This window comes from Poecilia reticulata, chromosome 11, assembly GCF_904066995.2.
Source record: "Poecilia reticulata chromosome 11, P_reticulata-male-v2, whole genome shotgun sequence".
NCBI lineage: Eukaryota > Metazoa > Chordata > Actinopteri > Cyprinodontiformes > Poeciliidae > Poecilia > Poecilia reticulata.
In genome coordinates, this window is record NC_088840.1 from 17222534 (window position 1) to 17245950 (window position 23417).

At 38.5% G+C, this 23417-nt stretch overlaps 1 protein-coding gene across 13 annotated transcripts in view; it reads left to right on the plus strand.

Annotated features, from left to right (window-relative positions):
- akap9 (A kinase (PRKA) anchor protein 9) overlaps positions 1-23417 on the plus strand; it is a 79221-nt gene that overhangs the window by 40856 nt on the left and 14948 nt on the right. For 6 of the 13 annotated variants that reach the window (XM_008422173.3, XM_008422160.3, XM_008422162.3 and 3 more), the window contains 15 exons: positions 1509-1671; positions 3654-3748; positions 6143-6260; positions 7379-7417; positions 8824-9056; positions 10002-10121; positions 11233-11256; positions 13651-13827; positions 15319-15423; positions 16150-16302; positions 17459-17545; positions 19355-20356; positions 21158-21307; positions 21977-22021; positions 22099-22239. In XM_008422173.3, the coding sequence (XP_008420395.1) occupies positions 1509-1671; positions 3654-3748; positions 6143-6260; positions 7379-7417; positions 8824-9056; positions 10002-10121; positions 11233-11256; positions 13651-13827; positions 15319-15423; positions 16150-16302; positions 17459-17545; positions 19355-20356; positions 21158-21307; positions 21977-22021; positions 22099-22239 (2652 nt within the window). The remainder of the gene's footprint in view (positions 1-1508; positions 1672-3653; positions 3749-6142; positions 6261-7378; positions 7418-8823; positions 9057-10001; positions 10122-11232; positions 11257-13650; positions 13828-15318; positions 15424-16149; positions 16303-17458; positions 17546-19354; positions 20357-21157; positions 21308-21976; positions 22022-22098; positions 22240-23417) is intronic. The other 7 variants (XM_008422164.3, XM_081612651.1, XM_008422169.3 and 4 more) reach the window with 5 other exon arrangements.

Below are 23417 nucleotides of genomic sequence, written 5' to 3' on the forward strand. Positions count from 1 at the left end.
AGTTCCCACATCATCACAATAAGACCTTTGCTCAGGGAGATATGAAAATCTATGGAAAATGAGTGCGCAGGCGGTTTATGCCGGTTAAATACGATGTTCTCCAAGTATTTTTATCAGGAAAAACGTTGCTTCTGTCACCTGACTGACAGGTTTTATGGTGCAGATGTGGTTAAAATATCCGACTGCAAAACTGTTAAATCAGCACTTTGGCTGGGTTTGTTATAGTTTGTAAAACGAGTTGTTTTTTTCATTTGTGGCAGTGCTATCATGATTATCACGAGACCTTTATGCTCAGATTCCAATAACAGCTTCACCGAAAAGTTTGTGATGGCAATATATTTTTAAAGGTGACAAAATGTCAACTGAACATGATGAAATTGGAGAATAAAATGTTTACAAAACCTTTACAGTTGAAACACAAACATTTTTCATTTTATATATCTTAGATTAATGTCTTTATGGGCATTATATGACTTAGATTGTACATCTATATTAAGTTTCATTTACTTATTTCTTCGGTGGATTAATTTAGCTGTTCATGAATGAGGGGAAAAGTTGAACGGGAGACCAATAGACAGATTGGTTGATATTTCCTAGGATAAGATTAATTTTGGACAAACAGTAAAAGCAAAACAAATCAATTTAATTAAAGATGAGGCAAATCGGCTGGAACTGTTGATCAGGAGAAGCAAAAAGTGGAATTAAAATTCACTTTTTCTCTGATTAAGCAAAAATGAACACAAAGCTGATTATGATCAAAAACATTGCTTTCCAATGTTTTTAATAGAGTCTCCTCTGGAGCCTCAGGTGGCTCTTTGGACCGTCCACAATGACAACTTTAATATTAAAAAGACCAAACATTGTTTCTAAATTTAGATGCAATAAAAAAAACTTGCATTTTCAACAGTTTTCAGTTTATTCCTACAATATTTGTGTTAAATTTCTACAATGAGTGACACTAGAAGTACTAGTATTATGCTTCTAGATCTGTTTTTAGGTTGAAATCTGGTGTTTTTAAAAAAAAATTACATAATTTTCAGTCCCACAGAAAAAAATCCATCTTTTTGCTAAATTCTTCTTTACTTTAAATATTAAAAATTGTAAGTAAAACGGTGGTTCTTTAAAAATGACAACAAATCTCTTATAGTAGATATTTACTTGTGTCTCTAAACGAGTTTTTTGCGTTAAATTGTAAAGGTTGTTTGGATCATTACTGCTTTGTTTAGAGTCAATCATTTGTTTTATCTCCTGCTGCTGTTTCTGCTGCTCTGCGTTAATCATTAGGTGCTGAACCTCAGTTTGCATTTTACATATTTCATACTTGCACACTTTGAATGGAAATTACTTCAATAGATGTCAGATGACAGCAATATCTGCAATAATTGATTGCATATTAATGAACCTGAACTACAGCATTACATTTATTGGTAGCAGTTTCAAAGATACAGCATTTGCAGTTTCTAAATTCCCGTGTTGTGTGACGCTCTGTCCTCCGTGTCTCGCTGCAGCTGGAGCACGCCCGCATGACCCAGACTGAGCTGATGCGGGAGTCCTTCCGCCACAACCAGGAGATCACGGAGCTGCTGCAGAAGCAGGAGGAGCTGCAGGAGAGGGCGACGGAGGAGGCCCGAGCCCGGGAGCAGCTGGCTCTGGAGCTCCACCGTGCCGAGGGTTCGACACTTACTTTTATCTGAAATAACAACCAGCTTTTACTGAGGAGAAAAGTTTACATCAAGCATGAAGAATACTCAGCTCCCAAAGCTGACGGTTAATTTCTTACTCACTCATTGGAGTTTCATCCCTTCCCTGCTTCACTTTCTTTGCCATTGCATGTTTGGATAAATTACGGGACATTTTATTATAAAAATGATGGAATGTCTTATAATCAGTTTCATTTGGATTTGTTTCCAATAGCTTTTGCCTCCTTTTTCCATTGGTTACTGCTGTTCTTAATCCACTTTAGGAAAGTTAACTCTTAAGAAATAATGCAGATTAATGAACCTGAATTTTTTAAAAGTTAACTATGAATTTGTAATTAATTATGTAGCAGGTGGTCTGAAATTGATCAGCTGCACCAGATCGATTTCAGACCCTTTCTTCTTTAGGTTTTACTGTTAATCCCACAGATCAAGAATATTTCCTTCTCTTTCGCTTTGCAGCAGTGGCTTTATGGCTCTTTCTAATCTTGGCTTGTCCTTTATAATACTGGGATCCTGTTTCTCTGTTTACTCTGTAATCTTGTAGAGAAGCACCTCTGTCATAAAATCAAATAGAAAGCTGTTGAAAAAGAATTGAAGGCTGTAGCTTTTGTTTAAAATATTTTATTTGTATTAGAGCAGTGTTATAAAAGATCACTTTGGTGTTTTTGTGGAATAAGTTACACCGTATTCCTTTAAAAAAGCTACACCCATGTAAGCCAGATCATGAAGTGAAGTGAAAACTGGTCTGAACGTTGATCTTTGACGCTCCATTAACCAGTTAGGAGTGTTTCAACTGGGCTTGTTGCACAGTGATCTGAAAGAGAAATATCTGCACTATTGTGCTGGAAGATCAAGTCAAAACTCCAGGGTGTGGCGTTTTCAAACTGGTTTTGAGCTTTAAATTGAGTATAGCCTTGAAAGAGGATATTTTTTCTTACAGATGGAACATATTAAATGTCACAAACATGACCTGATTAAAACGCAAGATAGTCAGATAATGTGGCTGATAACTTAACTATTAATTAAGTACATTTGTAGTTTTCCAACGCCGCTCTCTGCAGCTGGTGGATGATGTTGTTTTTAGTCTTGAATTACTTACATCGGACACCTGACAGAGATCCCTCCCAAGGCAAACTTTGCATAAATCTTTTGTCCTCTTGTCTATTCATACTCCTGAAAACCGAGGTACAATAACAGGCAGTATATTTTATAGAAATGAATGTCTTTAAAACTAAAAATATGATTTTACAAGCTAGTAAAAGACAAGAAAATGTGATTTATAACTTGTTTTGTGACCTGTTAAAGTTTTAATGGTTTATCTAGCTATAAAAACATCTAGAAGTTGAAACAATTTAGCAGAATTCTGAAGATTTTTAACGTTATTTGGTTTAAAAATAATTTGTATACTAATAGGTTAGTAGCACAAAGCTTCCAGAAAACGTTACACTGCAAAAGCACAAAATCTTACCAAGTAATTTTGGTCTAGTTTCTAGTCCAAATATCTCAATATGCTTAAACTAAGACAAAACTAACTTACTAATAACTTTTTAGGAAGATATAGAAACTTGTTTTAAGTAAATAATTCCATAATATTGATGAAAAAGTGCTTGTTCTATTGGCAGATAATTTAACTTGCAACATGGAAAAATGTCTTGTCTTAAGTTAAACATTATTTACTTAAAGCAAACTTTTATATCTTGCTAAAAAGTTACTTGTAAGTAAGTTTGGTCTTATTTCAAGTATGCCAAGATTGCCACTTGAAATTAAACCAAAATTACTTGGTAAGATTTTGTGTTTTTGCAGTGTAGCTGATGAAAATTCACTCAACAAATGCTTCTGTTGAGTGTTTGTAACAAAGAAGAGAGCTGAACAAAAACACATGAGGGGTTTTCTTTTTTTTTTTGTGAATGTGTATGAGTTGCTGCTTTCTTTATAAGTGTGCGTCTCTTGCAGGTCTCATAGATGGCTACACGGGAGAACGAGCTGCGCTGGAGGAGCGGCTGCGTCAGAAGGAAGAGCTCCAGCTGAGCCTCGAGCAAGAGCTGCAGGTGAGCTGCAGGGAGGGGGAGACACGATCAAGTAAATTACATGTCAGTGTTTCCCCCAGAAAACTTGCTAAGCCTGGTGCTCAGGGTGCTAAGTCATTCATCCAGTGGCCTGCCGTGTTTCAGTTAAAAATGTTTAAAGTTGACAGGAAATTTGAAATTATCATTTGAAAGTTATGCATATTTTGGAAGACTTGAAGATTAAAACTAAAACAGCAACTATAAAGTCTTAGAAAAGGCAATCGTTAAAAAGAAATCTAATAAATTAACAATGCTAAGCCTGGTGGGAGCACAAGTGAAGCCTGGTGGACTGCCAGGCTTGTAACACACTGAGGGGAAACACTGACATGTGATAACTGAAGTGGTAGATGTTTAGCGGCTGACACACAAGAATCTTAGCAAGAATCCAAGATTTACATAACACCCGGAGTCCAAGAGAGCTAAGTTTTAAACATAATGTGCTGCTAAAAACGGCACTAAATATTGACATTTCATTTTTATTTAACACTTGCTGAAATATTTTCCTTGGATAACTTGTCAAATTGTCATTAAACTGATAAAGTCATACATAAATGTCATTGTACTTGATACAATTTTGCATTTTTTTCACAAAATGTAAAAAAAAAAAAAAAAAGAAGAAAAAATCCAGCTGGCATCAAGTTCTGTTGAACTAGACATCATTATCTTATCCTTTGCTAAATGGACCTTACCCCAGGGGCCGCCTTTCATTGGCTAATGCCCATTTCACGTCACAGCGTAGCTACCACGTGCCTTACCGTCTCAGAAACACAAGCTACAGTAGTAAATACATGCTAATGTACATTGTGGACTAGCAGACCAGCAGAAAGTTTTTGCGGCAGGACTCGAAAAAGAATGGTTCTCCACTGTCTGTGGGGAACCTGCACAGGCGATGTCAGGTATCCTGATCGTATTTGTGGAACTAAAATTCACAGATTTCCAAAATCTGAAACGGAAAGCCTTGCTTGGATCAAAGCTTGTTCACGACCGCATTTGCAGCTTAAGGATCAGTAAGAACAAAGGAGTGTGTGCTGGTTAAAATATTATTGCTTTGCTTTCTTTGTGTTTAGTGAATGAAAAAAATAAAGCCAAAAATAAACACATCCATTATGAAAACCTTTTAGCCAAGTACAGCATAATGGCAGTACCGATACAACTTCTACATCCTGAAGCCTGTCTGTTACAGTCTTACGTTAGCTGAACAGATCAATATGCAATGTGTACCGTATCTGACATACATTAAAGATTTTATTTAACCTGAAAAGGCTTTTTACTAAACTGTAATCGTGTTAGCCACGCTAGCACCAAGTACCGTGTATCAGGCCTAGGCACACTCAAACATTTGCCAACAACAGAAATCAGTGATTTCAAAAGTAACCCTCAAAACCATGAATGCCCGACTTACCCAGCCTTGCAAGAACAATAGGCGTCAGTGATCTTGTCCACAGCTATATTTATGCTGAGGGTCTGAGGATCTGCTGTTTTCCTCATCGACTGGTAGCATTTAGCTGCGACGCGCACAATGTTGAGGCATCACGTGGCTCAAACACCTTGATGTCGTCCAAAAAAGATGACAGGAACTTGTTGGTTCCCTTGTCCATTGTCATGGCTGATATTTTGTGAAAATCCGGCAGAAATGTTAAACTAATCGACTCAGAAATACTCTGCAGAGAGTCAGTTGAAATGAAAGACGCCATGTTTACATAGAAACTAAGCCCTGTGAGGCTTAGTTTATGAGACATGCAGTCGCGTGGGATTTTAGAGGGCGTTTCTGGGCGGAGCTTGTAAGGTCCATTAAAGCAGATAAACGACCCTTAGCGTCCCCCAAGCGATTACATCGCACAAAAAAACATAATAAAGAGTGAGCAGGACATGTGCAAAAGTGTTTTATTTTGCCAAAATTGGTTTATTTATTCTTTAACTTCATTTTGTTTTGTCAAAAACTTACTTTCCCCTGACATTTACAGCTATGTCAGTTAGGCTATGCTGCGCTTGGCAGTTGGTGGTTACCGTGGCAACCAGTAACTGACTTTTCTGTTGCCGTGGGTAACAGTGGGGCAGAAGCTTTTGGTCTGATGTTAGCCACAAACTTTGTTAGAATAAATACATTAAACCTGAGTGTGGCATTCAGATCTCAAAATTAAAAATTATAACAAACAAATGTGACAAAATCTCCTCCAATATTATCAGATTTGTTGCTTAGATTCTACATAAATCTGTTTTTTGACTTTTAAAGCAGAAAAAGACTTGACGTTTGCTTCTTTTTTTTGAGAGAGAGAGTACAACATATGACAGCAAGTATCGACAAGCATACAAATTTCAGCTCCTGATTTTTCTTTTTTTTTTGTTGTTGTTGGTTTTTTTTTATTTCCCCCTCAGGTAACAAGTAGCCGGCTGCACGAGTTGGAGCAGGAGCGGCTTCTGATGCTGGAGGAGCGCGAGCTTTTGTCACGGCAACAGGATGCCATGAGGGAAGAGGCGGGGCCACGTGAGCTGTGTACGTATCACCTCAACGAAAAGGGGAGGCGGCTTCACAAGGCTGTGGTGTATTGACTCAAAGTTACCTTCTTTTACCTGCAGCGCAATGGGAAAAGTGTTTACTCAGCTGTTAGACATGTTAGTTATTTACAGTGACATGTAAATTTTTTGTTGCATTGTAATCGAAGGCTGTGAATTATTCACCTACAGTCGGTTAGTTTCAAGCTTTTTCCTACAATTTCCACTTAAAGGATTTGCTTTAATTCTGGTTTCTTCAACCAAACCTCAAAACCTCATAGTAATTATTATTTATTGCTTTCATTTAGAAAGCAGAATAAGCAATGGTTCTGCCAGAAATATAAAAATTTTTTCATATTACGGCTGTTGTAAACAAATATTTTAGTAATCAAATATTCTATCGATTTTTTTTAAATGATTAATCAAGTAATCGGATTAGAAAATTTGATAAAATATTGGTAAATCTAACATGACAGCAGTGCTACTATCGGATATCAACATCAGTCTAAGTTTTCAACAAATAACTTTTCTGTAGTTTAGAAAATTAACCTGTAACAATAATGGCTCACTTTATAAGTTCACCTGAAGAAAAGTTATACAAAAATCTGAAATTATATTCAATTTAATAATAAAGAGGCAGGCTCACAAATACACTTATAAAATAATGTCTATACTCCAGCTTTTAGTTTATGTATTGATCTTCAGTGAGTTTAGTGTATGAACTCTCACCTTGCCCAGCCATTTATAGCTTTTGATGAGATTGGACACCTTTGTGGCGTATATTTTAAGGTTTTTCAGTCTTTTAACTCTACTTTTCTCAAGAGGTAACGTTAATTTTGATGTATGTTTATGCTAATTTTACACTTTATTGCCCCCATTTAATAAAAAGGGTGTCACTTCCTTACATTTTCTCATAAATGGTGAGTATTCTGCTGTTAAAATCATAAACAAGGGCTTCTTCAATACTTCCCCTCCCTTTTTTTTTTCAACAGTTTTTAGGGAAAAAGAAAACCTTCCTTTCTCCCCCTTTCCTGCATTCTGTTCCTGACAGTTTTCTTGTTCGTGGCAAAAGAAACCAGAGCATGTTAAATTCTCGTGTGCTTTCTCATCCTCCTGTAGGCCTAGTTGAAGCTGCAATGGTTGCAGCACCTGAAGCAGGTGTGTCCACTTTGAGCATGGCTCGGTCATGTCTCTGTCTGTCCTCATAAGTCGTCTGGCTGAGTGATGGTGCATCTCTCTAACCCTTGATCCAGCAACTCATCGACACAGCTTGAAGCTTGCTTGCTATGGGCTCACATACTCACTCAAAACAGTCACTAATCTCTGCTGCAGCTCTGTGTCTTCACCGATTCTTGTCCTGTTTAATGTCCCGGAGTCAGTGTTGGCATCCGCTTTAGCATGATGAGAACAACCTGCAGGCATTAGTACACTGCTTTGCAGAATTATTCGTAAGCTTTTCCTCATTTTGTCACATTACAGCATCAAACATGTAAAAATCATAGCGTCTGAGGTCTAAGAGATTATTTTTTACAATAAAACAATAATAGGACAGCAAAATATTTTTTCTTTTTACAGATTTTGTATCAGGTGAAACTAAAACTGTCACTTTAGGAGTTTTGGGAAGAACATATTTACAAAGTTTTTTTATTTAATCATAAATGCAAAATGGGTTTATTTTTTACAGTTTTGGCTTAATTACTGCTTTGAATAAATTGTTCTTTCATCAATTAGTTTTTTTTTTTAACTCCAGTTAACAATCGATTACTAAATTAGTTGACGATTATTTTGATAATCGATTCATCATGATGAATGCAATGAATAATTTCAGACAATATTTAATCACCTTGTTTATTTCAGGTGCAATGTCTTATACTTGATGGAGAAAGTTAATAAAGAGGAAAATGTGTGTTACAATTTCACCTAATCAGCCCTAATCAATCACATACAATCCCAATAACATAAATCAAAGTTTGTGGTTGTAACGTGGCAAAAATGTAACAAAGTTTAAATTTCATCAATAATTTTGTAAAGCACTTTACATCATCATGTCCTCCCTCTTTTTGTGAGCATTTATGCTGCTTGCAGGATTTCTTTGAATGAAATGATTGGCTGTTCAGGTAGAAACTCCTCTCCTCTCCTCTCTAAAGCTTCTTAGGCATGGACAATGCAACATGTAAACCGTGTGTCTGACCTGTCATTTTTCACTCTATCCTCCTGTTACTGTGGCTCTAATCCTGTGGGGTTTGATCCAGTGTGGGATATTTACTGGTGGCAGCAATGGGCGAAGAGATGCTGGGAATCATGGGGGTTAATGACTGATAACTGGGTTTTGTGTTGGGAACTCGACTGAGATGTTGGAAGAGTTTGATGTCGGCCATTTATTCAGACCTTGATGAAGTATTTAGAAACAGATGTAGACGATGTCAAAAAACAAAAGCTGCATTTAATCTGATTAAATGTCACCGTCTTCAGACTCTTCAGTTCCATCTCAGATCTTAACCTCGGTGTCTCTCTGAGAAGCTAACCGGCTGGTATTAATGCCGGACCTTCACAATGTCGCGCAGACCTGCTGGAGGAAACCGAGAAACTGATGAAGGAGAAGGTGGAGGTTCAGCGGCAGGCGGAGAAGGAGAACACCGACCTGCTGAAGCAGGTGAAGCAGCTGGAGGACGAGCTGGAGGAGCAGGTGAACAGAGTCATCGAGCTGGAGCATTCCCAGACGACAGAGACCGGCGACCTCCGGCAGCAGATTCAGGCCCTGGAGAAACAGCTAGAGAAAAACAAAAAGTTTCTCGACGTAAGCAACCAACAAAATGTTACTTTTGTGTTAATATTATTTCACAAGAGTTACAGAGCTAGCAACATGCGAGCTGATACAGAGCTATCAACATGCGAGCTGTTACAGAGCTAGCAACATGCGAGCTGTTACAGAGCTAGCAACATGCGAGCTGTTACAGAGCTAGCAACATGCGAGCTGTTACAGAGCTAGCAACATGCGAGCTGTTACAGAGCTAGCAACATGCGAGCTGTTACAGAGTTAGCAACATGCGAGCTGTTACAGAGCTAGCAACATGCGAGCTGATACAGAGCTAGCAACATGCGAGGAGATACAGAGCTAGCAACATGCGAGGAGATACAGAGCTAGCAACATGCGAGCTGATACAGAGCTAGCAACATGCGAGGTGATACAGAGCTAGCAACATGCGAGCTGTTACAGAGCTAGCAACATGCGAGCTGATACAGAGCTAGCAACATGCGAGCTGATACAGAGCTAGCAACATGCGAGCTGATACAGAGCTAGCAACATGCGAGCTGTTACAGAGCTAGCAACATGCGAGCTGTTACAGAGCTAGCAACATGCGAGCTGTTACAGAGCTAGCTAGCAACATGCGAGCTATTACAGAGCTAGCATGTAGCAACAATGAAGAAAAATAAACTCACCTTTAACATAAAGAAACCTCCAGCAAGTTTAAGCATTTTGTTTTTATTTAAAATATTAATTTGACACAAATACTGCTACATTTTTAGTTGGCTGTGTAGTAAAGAAATATTTCATTTAAAATAAATGATGAAAACCTTTTGTTACAGTCCCAGGCAGTTTAACAGAGCATTTACATTTCTTAAGGTCGAGTCTTGTGATTGTGTGAAAAGAACGCAGACATAATTATTCATCTCTGCCGTTTCCTGTGAGTCTGTTTACTTATTCCCTTATCTGCTGCTCGTCTGTTTTTTCGGTGTCCAGGAGCAAGCTGTGGACCGCGAACACGAGAGGGACGTTTTCCAGCAGGAGATCCAGAAACTGGAGCAGCAGCTTAAACACCCACAGAAGCTCCAGCTCGGTTCTGAGCAACGGAACCAAGAGGTAACGGGAGAAAATCTCAGTTTCTCTGCAGATCTGTGGGAGCGATGGCTGCAGAGCAACAGGATGGGTAGAATTTCCTTTGTTGGCTTAAAAATGACACCAAATAGTGGCAGCAGCGACACAGACAGAGAGATTGTTCTTTTGATCGTTTGTGGTTTCTGTGTTACGTAATGGTTTATTTAATTTAATCAAGTACAAGATGATATCAAACCTGATTAAAATGATTGTTGTTTTTATAGAAATGATAAAAGATTTAGTTTCTCCATTTATTTTGAGTCTCAGCTTTACTGTTTTCTTCTTTTTTCTTGTAGCTTCAGCATATTTAGCTTTTATCTTAAAAGGCTTTTGATAATTTGCTAAATTAACATGTATTTGGCAACAAGTAGTAAGCTAGCAAAGGTAGAAGGGTGGTGATGAACAGAAGGGAGTATTTATTTTATTATGATGCAGGTTTTTTATAAGTGCTCTGAATTGCTGGTGGAAATTTATGAACTTTTGTTTTATTAGGAGAAGCAGATAAGTCTTTAATAGGAATAAAACAAGATGCGTTTATTAGGCTGCAGTAAAATGTCAGATTTTCTGATTTGTTTTGATGTCTCATATTAAATTTACTCTTCATCATCGTTTTTCCTTCACCATCATCCTTTAATCGAGACGTCCAGCCCTCCAGTGGGATTGAGAAATGTAGCTATCATCTCCTCACCTTAAAAGATGAAATTATTGCCATCTGCAGTTTTATTTCCAGGTTTAGCTACTTATCTTTTAAGTAGCCAAATTTGAAGAATAAACAGTTACATTAAATTAGAAGTCTATTCTTTAAGATTAAAAACATGCAATCTGCTTTTCCAGAAATACAACCTAAGTCATTTTTGTTTATCATGAATATATGTTTTAGTTTCTTGTCACCATCTTTTAGATTGTGTTTTTTTTTTTTAAGTTTTTATCATTTGCCACTGCTTTAGCCTCAGTTAAATTTCTTTCTGAATTGTCTGTATTCTGCAGATTTCTGTAGCATTTTTCATCATCAAGTTTCTTTCTGCCTCTGCTTCCCTCACGCCCTTGAACTCTCCATCCTGTGGTCCATTATGCCTCCTTTCTCCTGTGGCTTTAGCAGGTGGATGGAGTAATCCTGAAGGTATTGCTTCTAGCTGCATCTCACCTCCTCTGCAAACATTTAGTGCATTTCTAGTCATCCTGACCCGCTTCCTAACCTCCTCTGGTTTCCCTTTTCCTTAGCTTTGCTAGAAAAATCCCTCTGATTCACCCTCTTGTCCTGCTAATTATTTTTTCTTTTCAAAAGATAAAAAAATTACCTCGTCATGCGTTTGAATATTTTTTTTGTTGCGGTTGCTATGGACTTAGTGAAAGTTTTGGACTAAAAGTTAAATTACTCAAGAGCCATCTGTAGACTTCACAGTTTTAGACAATTGTCTCTATGCATAAATGAGCAAGCTGTCACTAAAACTTTGACTAAATTTTGTTTATCTTCCAACAAACAAAGAACAAATGAGAAAATCTCAGTACTCAGACAGAAAGACAGAAACTTACTTCTCACTTCTCTTGTTCTCAAGATAAATAAGCAAATTATCTGGAAAATTAGACTTATTTTCATCAACACATTTGATGAACAATTTTCCAGTTGAACATTTTCAGTTGTAGCCTTTTTTTTTTTTTTTTTACTTATTTGTGGATAAAGTGAGATAAAGGATGTTTTGTACCTTCTTTAAAGTAACTGTCTTCATTTTCTGGTAGAGGAAAATGTGTTTACATGAGTCCAGTGGATAACGTCCACCATCAAGTCTGAACACGGGTCAGCATGTCAGAGGCCAGAAGAGTTGAGAGGCCAGACAGGAATCAGAAACATCATCAATAAAAACAGGGTGTGATGATGCAATCAATGACTGTAAAGGCCATTTAAGGTCACTACTGCATTAAACTGTGTAGAAATGTAACTTAAAGAAGCGGACGTTTAATAAAATACGATTAAAGTTATTTAAATTTTGCTTATATTGTAATATTTATTTTTAATTATGAAAAAAAAATCTGAAAAGTGCGTTGTGCTTTTTTTATTCAGCCTCATGTGAGACAAATCAACAGCAGTTGCAGCTTCAAGTCTTCGTTTCGCCAACAGTATGAAATCTGTAGAGTTGACTTGAGATCAGAAAGTTGTGGGTTCAATTCCAGCTCCATCCTGTCGCAACGTTTACCTTGAGACTGTATGCAAATGTGACTCTAATCTGATTTTTTTGTGAATATGTGACTTTTTATGGCAGTCTGAATGGCCCATGGTTTGTCCCACTTGTGGTACTAAATCGGATCCGTATCAGATTATTTTTAAAACGTCTGCTGTCTGAACGGTCATGTTGCATTTTATCTGACGTTTATGTCACTGACACTCATCATAATTCTGCACCAGGAAGGAGAAGCGTGTGATTAATCTAAAATGTTTAATACGTTAATGTTACATAAATCAAATTACGCGTTACTTATTTTGACCTGAAAGCTTTCCTCTTGCGAAGGGTTTCTTAGTTCCAAGCAGCGCGTTTCGTGATCTTGTACCAGGAATTAAGAGTCCAAACGCGAGTGAGAAGATGAGTTCAGGGGAAATTTCACTTAAAAAACTCGGCGGTCAGAGCGGGCGGCTCGCATACAGAGGCTGTAGACCTCGATGCAACGTACCGAGTTTGAGTCTGGCTCTTTGTTCCCCTCTTCTCTCTGCACCCTTCCTGTCAAATATCGTCCACTAGTGCCCAGAAAAATCTTTTAAAAAATCTCCCAAAAACATTGTGATGGACATGTTGCCTACAATGAGTTATTCTTCAAATCTAAATTGCATTTGAAATAAAATTACTTTCTGTAAACCTTCTTAAATATGAAAACCTGGAAAACTGAGGTGTTTAATTTGAGACAATAAAAATTTTTTCCGAAAATGTGCATTTTTACATTTCACGCTTACGAGGTTCATCACAGTGATTCATGGTGATTAATCACAGCGGCAGAGTGTGATTGATCTCCTCAGTTCATTTTCTTAGATAATGGTTTTAATCTCTTATTTATTTTTATCCATCACAATTACTTGTTTTGCTTTTGTTTCCTGCCCTTTGAGATCTAAAGATATAAAGAGCATTGTAAATAAAATCTATTATTATTATTAAATATTTTAATCAATCGACAGCACTAAAAGCAAGTCAGCTTTAGTAAAACACACTTTTCTCTTACATTAGATTTAAATCAGCCACTCTACGTCTCCTCTCCTCCTCTATGTTGACGGTCTTTGCTTTCACAGGTGGATCGTTTCCCCGCCTCTTAACTTCTCTGTGGTTTCACGTCTCTCTCCCTGCCTCCATCCCTGCACGTTTTCTCACACCAACCCCCACCGCCTCCTTTCTCAGGTGGATCAGCTGACCTCCCCGCTAACTGCACATGTATCGGCTACGCCGTAGCGACTTGGATCTGATCAAACGGTCCTCCTCCTCTGTGTCGCCGCCTCACTCCGTCTCTCTCTCTCCCTCCCTCTCCTCTTCACCAGGTGGAGCAGCTAAGCGCCCAGCTGAAGGAGAAGGCAGATTGCTGCAGTGAGCTGCTGCTCGGCTCTGAGCAGCTGCATCGTGAGTTGGGAGAGCGCAACGAAGAGATTGAAAAGCTGGAGAGCCGCATCCGCGAGCTGGAGCAGGCCCTGCTGGCCAGCGCGGAGTCCCTGGAGAAGGTTAGGAGGAGGGGAAGAGGGAGATGAAGGTTGAGTCTGAATGCTAGTGGTGTGTGTGTGTGTGTGTGTGTGTGAGAGGGAGAGAGGGAGAACAATGTGTGGGTGGGTCTACTTCAGCTGCTGTCGCCGAGTTGGAGGCTAGCAGTTGTTAAGATTGCCCCCCAGTGTCTGTTGACGGTTGTGGGAGGAGGAGGGAACCTAAAAGCAGCACAGATGATTAATTAGTTGGATTTTGCAGCAACCAGCCTGCTGTTGTTCGGTTGCTGCAGGAGGTTTTCTTTTATGCTTTTGTGTGCATACCTTAAGTCTGCATTCACACCAGCCCTGCTTAGTCCGCTTTGATCAAACTCCAGTTCGTTTGTCTCAATTCTGGGTCGTTTGGGTTTGAGTATGAAATCGAACTCTTCAAAAACTCTGCTTCGTCTAAAAGCCTTGCTCTCGGTTTGGTTTGTGGATGCCAAGTGGACCGGACACCGCTCACAGGGTTTCCCATAGAAAACTTGCTAGGCCTGGTGGTAAGAGAGCAAATTTTTTTAAATTAACGGGAAATTTGAAAATATGACGAGGTAATTATGTCTTATTGGAAGATATTATTAGCAATACCTAAAACTGTGAAGTCTTAAAAAGGGCAAACAAAAAAACTGTTGTTTCAGTCGTTTCATCCTAGTTAAATTGTCACTTTATTTGCTGAAGTTCTTAGTTTGTAGACCAGTAAAAACCCCAGTGGTTACAGAAACTGGTGTATAAAAAAACCCATATAACAAATAAACTATTCTTACCCTGGTGGGGGCCTGGTTAAGCCTGGTCAAGTCAAGCCTGGTGGCCCGCCAGGCTTATAAAGTCCAGGAGGAAGCCCTGGCTCAAAAAGCAGGACGTGGACTACGGCTCAGGGGATTCTGGGTAAATACAAAACAAACATGTGCAGGAGAAGTGACTCGTGGTTTTTCAGACAAAAGAGAAATCCTACAACCAGTAAATTCTGACGCTACTTCATTTTTGTTTACATTTTGTGGAAAAAAAGTTGCACTCCTGTCGTCTTCTGATGTTTTTGTGTCGTTTCCTTCAGTAGTTCTTAATGCAGCGCCTCCACAGGCGAGGAGGGGAACATGTTTTTAACAGGGTTTGGTTTGTTTGAGCTGAAAATGCAACATGTTGCAAGTAGGGTTGCACTGATTGCAGTTTTCTGGCTGATCACCAATATTTACGAAGCCTGACCTACCGATTCCGATTTTGACCGAAACCAATTTTTTTGATGGAAATGATGATAAATATAGTAAACAAAAGTTGCTGAGTTGGCAGCAGTGGGGTTGACTATTGTTAACTGCCAGTCAAACCTGTCTTATGAGAGAGAAAAGGAGGACAGTGGCTGATTTTTAGACCTTTGCCCAGGCAGATAAGATTGGCTGTACAAGAACCTCGTGTTGCATCTTGGGTCCAATGGAGCCGAGTCTACCTGAAAACAGCTGCTGAGCCGCGTCGTTTCTTTCACAGGTTGAACCAAAGAAGCAGCATGCATCCATCACTGAAACGAAACACTCCAGCCTGGAGGCTCAGCTTCAGACGGAGAGAGAAGCTCTGGAGAGGAAGGAGAAAGAGGTGAGGGAGGAAGCGGACAGAAGTTTAAATCCAGGAGAGAAATGAACATACGCTAACCACTCTGACATATTGTCATCATCTGGACGCCCATCCATTCATCCCTCTGTTCATCCATCCATCCGTCTTTCTGCTCATCCATCCATCAGCTTATTCATCTATTTTATCATCCATTCGTCCATCTGGTTATCAGTCTGTCCATTCTCATTAATGGATTCACAAAATCCTTTAGTTTATCTATCAATCCATCCATCCAACCATCCATCCGTCCATCCATTTGTCCTTCCACTCATCCATCCATCCATCCATTTGTCCTTCCACTCATTCATCCATCCATCCATCCAGCTCTCCTATCGTCTTTCCATCCATCCATCCATCCATCCATCCATCCATCTTTCTCCCCTTTTATCATCCATCCGTCCTTCCGTCTTTCTCTTCATCTTCAAAGCCCAAACATCAATGATGTCACCATAAATTCATTGTGAACTTTTCTACTTATGTTTTTAAAAATGGTTTCATAAACAACTGAGAACTCTGAGAATTGGAGCCTAGAAATCTAGGCCCAAAGGTCAACGGCCGCAGCTGCTTCACATTGTAGTTCTGAGTCTTTTTTCTCCTTATTCAGCCACACTTCATATGTTTTCACGGTCGAGTTCAGGGTCCGGTCCGATAATGATGTCTTTTGATGTTCCTTCTGGCGCTCACTTCCCGTTTGATCTGCCGCCTCAGATCTGCAACCTGGAGGAGCAGCTGGAGCAGTTCAGGGAGGAGTTGGAGAACAAGAGCGAGGAGGTGCAGCAGCTCCACATGCAGCTGGAGATCCAGAGGAAGGAGCTGAGCAGCCAGCAGCAGTTCCTGGAGGTCAGGGACAGCCTGCTCCAGGTGAGCACAGTGAGAAACGTAAAAACATTCACACTGCAGAAGTGTTCAGAACCTTCAACTCCGTCATTGTGCATCATGATACAACCACAAAATTCAACGAGTTTTATTGTGATTTTATGAGATTGTGAAGCTGGAGGCTGAATATCCGTTTTTTCAATCTGGACTTTGACAGGAATGTGCATTTATCTGAACCAATCTATTGTTTTAAAGCAACATATATTAATGTAGATGAAGTCCTGTAGACTTTGTTGTGCTTTAGGAAGATGAATCGTATAACTCTACAAAGGCTGGTGAATAACTCTGCAAGACATTTTATTATATACTTTACCTCTCAGTCTCTCCAGGAAGTTGGAATCTTTTGTGATTGTTGCAGATTAGAATTACAGATTTTATGCCACTTTTTTCAGAAAGGTTGCTCTTTTTTCAGCTTTATTTTACAGAAAAGTTGAAATTGCTCCAAGTAACCTTTGTTAAAATCCTCTTTTTTTGTATCGTTAATGTTTGAAGTGCAAATTAAGTTTTCGAGTAACCTTAATAGAACCAGGTCCTGTGAAATTGTCAAAGTCCAAAAGAAGAGTTCGATATTAGTCATTCTAGTTGACACGAGCTGTAAACTACAGAACATTTCAAAACTGTTCTATCCGGGCTTAGAGACATTCTGAAACAGGATGTTAAATTAGAAGGTAAAACTTGTGGAAATGTTGCGATTATTTGTGAAAATTGCAAGTCTGAGCAAAATTTAGAGTAAAAGTTTTGATCTCAACTTTCTGGAGGGACTGATTGACATAAACATAAACTATTATCACTCTCTACGACATTGAAATAGCAGAAATTGGTTTGTTGTAAACTTTTCCAAGTTAACATCTTGGTCAAACATGCCATGAAATTATTATTTTTTTAATTGTTTATTTAAAACTATTTTTACTTTGTACAACAAATGAAAAGATGCTTTTCCTTCTTTTCTAACTCTGTTTTTCATATCTTTAAGCTTTTTTTGTCCCTGTTATTTTGCTTTGCAAAGCTTATCGCGTGACATTTCCACTCTAAGACGACTGGTTCCCAGTGTTCCCAGTGTTCCCACAGAAAGACTTTGAATGGATCATAACTATGATGTGTTCATTAATAGCCGTTGCATTATAATCTCTGACTCTTGAAGGTGATGGAGGAGAGAGACAGAGAAATAGCTCTTCTTAATGAACAGATCTCTAAGCATCAACACATGGAAACCGCCTTTGACAACAAGGTAACCAAACATGCGCATAAAAAATAGAGCCAGTCTTATTTTATATGCGCATTGCTCCGTAGAAATGCATCTGTGTGTGTTTTTGTTTTGCTCCCCACGCCTCCCTTCGTTTCTTTTTCTTGGGTTTTGTTTTCTTGTTTGTCTCGGTGAGTAGATCCGTAGCATCGTCTTGTGTTTTGAGGTGGTTTGCTCATGTGAGGTGGTTTTTATTAAACCTCTGAGTCCTTAATGTGTGAACTGATTCCAACAAGTCTTTAGAGCTGCAACTAATGCTTGGGTAACACTTTATTTGAAGGGGTGTGCATAAGACTGACATGACACTGTATAAACATGACATAACACCTGTCATGAACATGAACGAGTCTTTATGAATGTTCATGACAGTTGTCATGAAGTGTCATTCAGTAAATAATGACACTTTTAATGCAAAGTTGCTCTAAAAGTTGCATTAAAAGTCCATTAAAATGCCAACTTTGCATTAAATTATCATGATTTACAAAATCATTTTTAATGGACTTTTAATGCAACTATTAGAACAACTTTGCATTAAAAGTGTCATTATTTACCGAATGACACTTCATGACAACATTCATAAACATTCATAAACTTCTTTATGTTCATGACAGGTGTTATGTCAGTCTTATGCACACAACCCTTCAAATAAAGTGTTACCAATGATTATTTTAGTAATCTGACGATTAATTGCCCAAGATAAATGGCATATTCAACAAATTTTCATTCAGCCACTTAAACCTTTTTATTAAATTTTAGAAATTGTATAAAATATGCAAATAAACAATAAGAAAATAAACATTTTATTGCCTAGGATGCAGTAACATATCATATTTTAGTAAATCTGAACAGGATGAAGAAGTTGCAGGGCTTCCCCAGAAAACTTGCTAAGCCTGGCGGTTGGGCGCTGCAGCAGTCATTTATCCCGCCGGCCGCCATGTTTTAGAGTTAAAAATGTTTAAAGTTGACAGGAAATTTGAAAATGTCACCTAATAGTTATATGTTATTGGAAGACTGCAAGATTAATACCAATATCAAACAATGGGGGCAAAGACACAAAATCTTACCAAGTCTTTTGGTCTAGTTTCTAGTGCAAATATATTAGTATACTTGGAGTAATACAAAGTAACTTTTCAACAAGATATAGTAGCTTGTTTTAAGTAAATAATTTCTAAATTTTGAAGAAAAAGTACTAGTTCCATTGGCAAATTATGTCTAAGTGAAATAATCTGCCAGCAGAACTAGAACTTATTTAATATTAAGAAATTATTGACTTAAAACAAGCTACTATAAGCTAATTTTGTCCTATTTCAAATGTACTAAGATATTTACACTAGAAATTAGACCATAAATACTTGGTAAGAGTTTGAGATCTTGCAGTGTTGAAACCTGTTTTACACATGTGGACAGACGTTGCCGATGATCCCAGTATAAATGATTAATGACTGCTGTCAGTAGAAAGACCTGAAACATATTTCACATCTAGTTTTATATCTTTCTTGAGAAGAAAAAATCAGATTCTCCTTAAGAAAGTCTGTATTGTTTTTGTTCCTGATTTTGTCTTGTTAGTTAATGATTGTAACATTGTTCTTAAAAGATACAAAATAAACTCTGCATATGCAGGTCAACTACCACAAGTATGAAATCAAAATGTTGGAGTTGCATCTCTAAAGGTTTTAAATAAAAACCGCGATCACCAACGTTTGGCTCAGAGGTTTAATCACGCTGTGGGGCGTTCATGGTCTCATCAAGTCTCAACACTGCTGTGATTTTAATTTGTGTTTCTTCTTCTTTCAGGAAATGGATGCAAAGGATGAGCTGATTAAAGAGCTGGAGTTCCAGGTGGAGTATCTGCGGAGTGAGCAGGACCGCCTGAAGACAGACAGAGAAGAAGAGGTGGACCAGCTGAACGCCGTCATAGAGAAACTCCAACAGGAACTGGCCAACATCGAGCCAAAACAGCCAGAGGCGGAGGAGGAGCTGGAGAGCGGAGGACGTCTTGCAACCAAAGAGGAGTTTGATGAAATGAAGCAAAGGACGGACCTGGCCACCAAAGAGCTGGACTCTCTGAAAGCAGAGCACAGCGAGCTGCTGGAGACGTACCTGCACCTGAAGCAGAGCGCAGAAGCCTCGGCTGAGACGGAAAATCTGGGCGGCGCAAAAAGCGAGCTCGAAGAAGCGCTGAGAGAAAAAACCGCAGGTCTGGTGGTTCTGCAGGCTGAAGTTCAGGCGCTGGAACAGAGCGCCGCGTCCAGAGTGGAGGAGCTGGAGCTGCGAATCCGGGAGCTGGAGGCCCTGGTTGAGGAGAAGGACTCCGAGGTGGAACGCTGTCGGGTTCTGGTGGAGGAAACTCAAAGCCATGCAGACGATCTCCAGCAGAAGGTTTCCGCTCTGGAGGGACATCTGAGGGAGAAAGTGGCCGAAGCTCTGGTTAGCCAGGCTACTCTGGAGGCCTTCCAGCAGCAGCAGAGGACTGAAGCATCCAAACGAGAAGCACAGAGCCGCCCTGCAGCCGCAGCCTACGAGTTCGGCGACTTCGGCATCCCGCAGATGGATTTCAGCAGCCTGGGTTCGGCCAGGCAGGCGCCAAGAGGGAAGGTGGCTCAGCTGACGCAGAAGCTTCGGGACCTGGAGGTCGGACTGAGCGGGATGCAGGAGGACCAGGAGCTGCAGAAGCAGCTGCTCTCCAGCTCCGAGGAGGAGGTGCAGGAGTACGAGAGGAGGCTGGCGGTTCTGATAGAGCTGCTCAGTCAGATGAAGACCGGACCGCAACAGAGAGCAGCGCCGCCGTCTAACGAGGTGAAGAACCCGAGAGTTCAGCAGGAACCACTTAGACTGACATTTACTTGACTAACTTTTTTAAAAAGATGTACTTTAGGAGTATTTTTATTTATATTATAAAGTATTTTGACTAAATCAATCAATAAATAACAAGCGTTCACATGCAGATATGTTAATCTAAAAATAATCTATAAATAACTGCAGAGGAAATTAGATGTAAGTTACTCGGAGTTGGGCATTGTGAAGGCTAATGGCTACATTTTATTTATTGTTTCTCTTGTTTCATTTAATTATTTTGAATATTTAAAATGTCTTCCAGTTCCTGTGTTAAATGTTCGTTAGAATTTAAAGTTTATTGATCTTCAGAACGTCGTCTTGTATTATTATGCCATTGTTACCGTTATGTTGATGAAAATGGTCTCAAAACAACAATGTAGTCGTTTATTGCAGTATTATCATCCAGCCAAAGACACAGACACTCACCTGTGGTTTTTGTTAGTTTTATAAGCTTTTTATTGACAGAAACTGATTTAGAAAAATTTTATTTTGCCTGATTTTTGATACTTACTTTAATTATTGTAATTTTCGTCCTTTAAAAAACAAAAACTTCCACTTAACTTTATATTTTTGTGTCCTTCTGATGATGTAATTTTTAAATAATTTGATTAGTTACTCGGTACTTGAGGAGACTTTTTACCAAATACTGTTTCACTCTTTGGTATTCTGCTTAAATTACATCAACCTGATGTTTCCTCTGAGCTCCAAATCTATGGATTTAAACATGTCGGCCTGTAATGATTTGTTTATCTCTGATAATAGTGGCCTCCTCCTCAGGCCTCCGCCGCCGAGCAGCCGGGTGTGTCGTCGCTCCTTCAGGAGCTGCAGGAGGTCCGAGACGAGGCGTCCGCCACCGAGGAGCAGCTGCAGAGCCTGCAGGACGGCTGCAGCAGACTCAGACAGGAGCTCCACGTACGTCCAGGCCTGTCGCAATACATCACTTAATTAAAGCAAACTCAGTCATTTACATTTGCCTGATTTATTGTTTTTCTCTGGATGACAAAAGTCTTCAGTCTGCTTGAAAGACAGTTTTGTTTACAGAAACTTTATGATTTATTTTATTTGTTGTTTTATCTTTCAGTTCCACTGTTAAAGTTTATTGATCTGAAAATGTTTTCTTGCATTTTTATGCCATTATTACCATTATTTTACTTGAAAATGGTCTAAAAACAACAATATTAGCGCTTATCACAATTTATCATCCAGCCAAATTTGCTGGCCAAGACGCAGACACTCGCCTGCCGTTTTTCTTAAAATTTTGTGAGTTTTTTTTTTATTATTATTGAAAGAAACTGATTTGAAAATTTTTTTTCTCCCCTGATTTCATTATTTTGTTACGTAAAAGAATTATTGTAATTTTTCATCTTTAAATTACCAAGTTTCCACCTTGCGCTATATTTTGATCCGTCTGATGTTGTAATTTTTAAATATTAAGTGATAAATTATTTGATTAGTTGCTCAGTACTTGAGTCGACCTTTTACTTTGTTACTCAGATAATTTCTTGGTCGTCTACTTTAGGCCAACTATCCTCTCACTGTTGGTCGCTTATTACAGTCACAAACCTGAACTTTTATTTCCAGGAGAAAACTGCGACCGTAGCGAGACTCCAGGACCAACTGGACACAGTAAGAAGTCTAACTGCATTCCTCCCAGTGTACATTCGTCTGAACAGAAGGTGTAAAGTTTGATGTTTTCACTGCAGATGTCAGCGGCTGCAGGCGAAGAGACGAAGACGTCTGAGCTTGAAGAGAGACTGGCTGAGGCTCAGACTGAGGCGGCGTCGGCCAAAGAGGAGCTGAGCAGCTGCAGGGAGAGTCTGGACAAACTGCAGGAGCTGCTGCAGGTGAGCAGGAGCAGCAGATTAAATTATGACAGTTTTTAGAATGTAAACAGTTAGTTGAGGCTTTTTACATGTTTAAAGTTCAGTAATGAGATCAGCTTCCTGTGTTCTGGTTATCTGGAGATGGATTGATCGATCAGCTTTACAGCAGACAAGGTGGAAGATTGGCTTCGTTTCAAGATAACAAATTGACTTAAAAGCAGCTTCAAAGCTCACACATTCACACTTAATACAAATAACTCTGACAAACAAACAACTTTCAATGTAGATCAAACAAATATCTGCTCTTTATTAATTTATTTAGCCACTATAAAAACAAGTCCTGAAAAAAGAACATACTCTCCCTACAAATACATGTATGCCATTGTTTGTACATCATTTTATTATTGTTAAAATATTTTAATATTTAAAATTTTGATGAGAACACCTAATTGCTTATCAAAATTATTGATTACGAGTGGGAAAAAAAAGAGTTTATTTTAGTTTCCAGTATTGGGAATTGCTAATTCATTTTTGTAAAATATAAAAACTAGAATTTCTTTTTTTTTTTTTTTTTTTTTTTTTTTTAAAGGTACTTTACGCCAAAACTTCTGGTGTAATTACATCTCATTTTGATTTATTTGCCAAATCACAACAAAATTCTAACCACAAATATTTTTGTTTTTGAGTCACTGACGGAAAAAATGACTTCATTTTGAGCTACAAAGAACTTTAACCAGCATTCTAAAAACAAAAATAGCAATAATTTACAAGAACTGATTAAATTATTCAAAGATCTCAAATGGTCATTTAAAGACTAAAACTGAACTACTAATAGATCTGTAAAAAAATGAACTAAATATCCTGGATGAACTAATCGGTTGGAATTACAATGGCAACTAACAAATATTTTAGTCGTTCCATTGATTATTCTGACAATCAATTAATCATGTAAAAAAAATACACATGCTAAAGATTTTTTATTTAAGCCTTTTTATGTAATATTAGAAGTAAATAAAGGAACAACTAAATCCCATTTTTTAAATTTAGTAAATCTGAACCGGTTGAAGCTAAAACTTTAGGAATTTTAGCAAAAACTTATTTATATACTTTTTGTACAATTTATACTCTGAATATATGTTGGGTTTTTTAAACAAAGGCCCTTTTTTGAGTCTGATTAATCAATTACTAAATTATTTGAT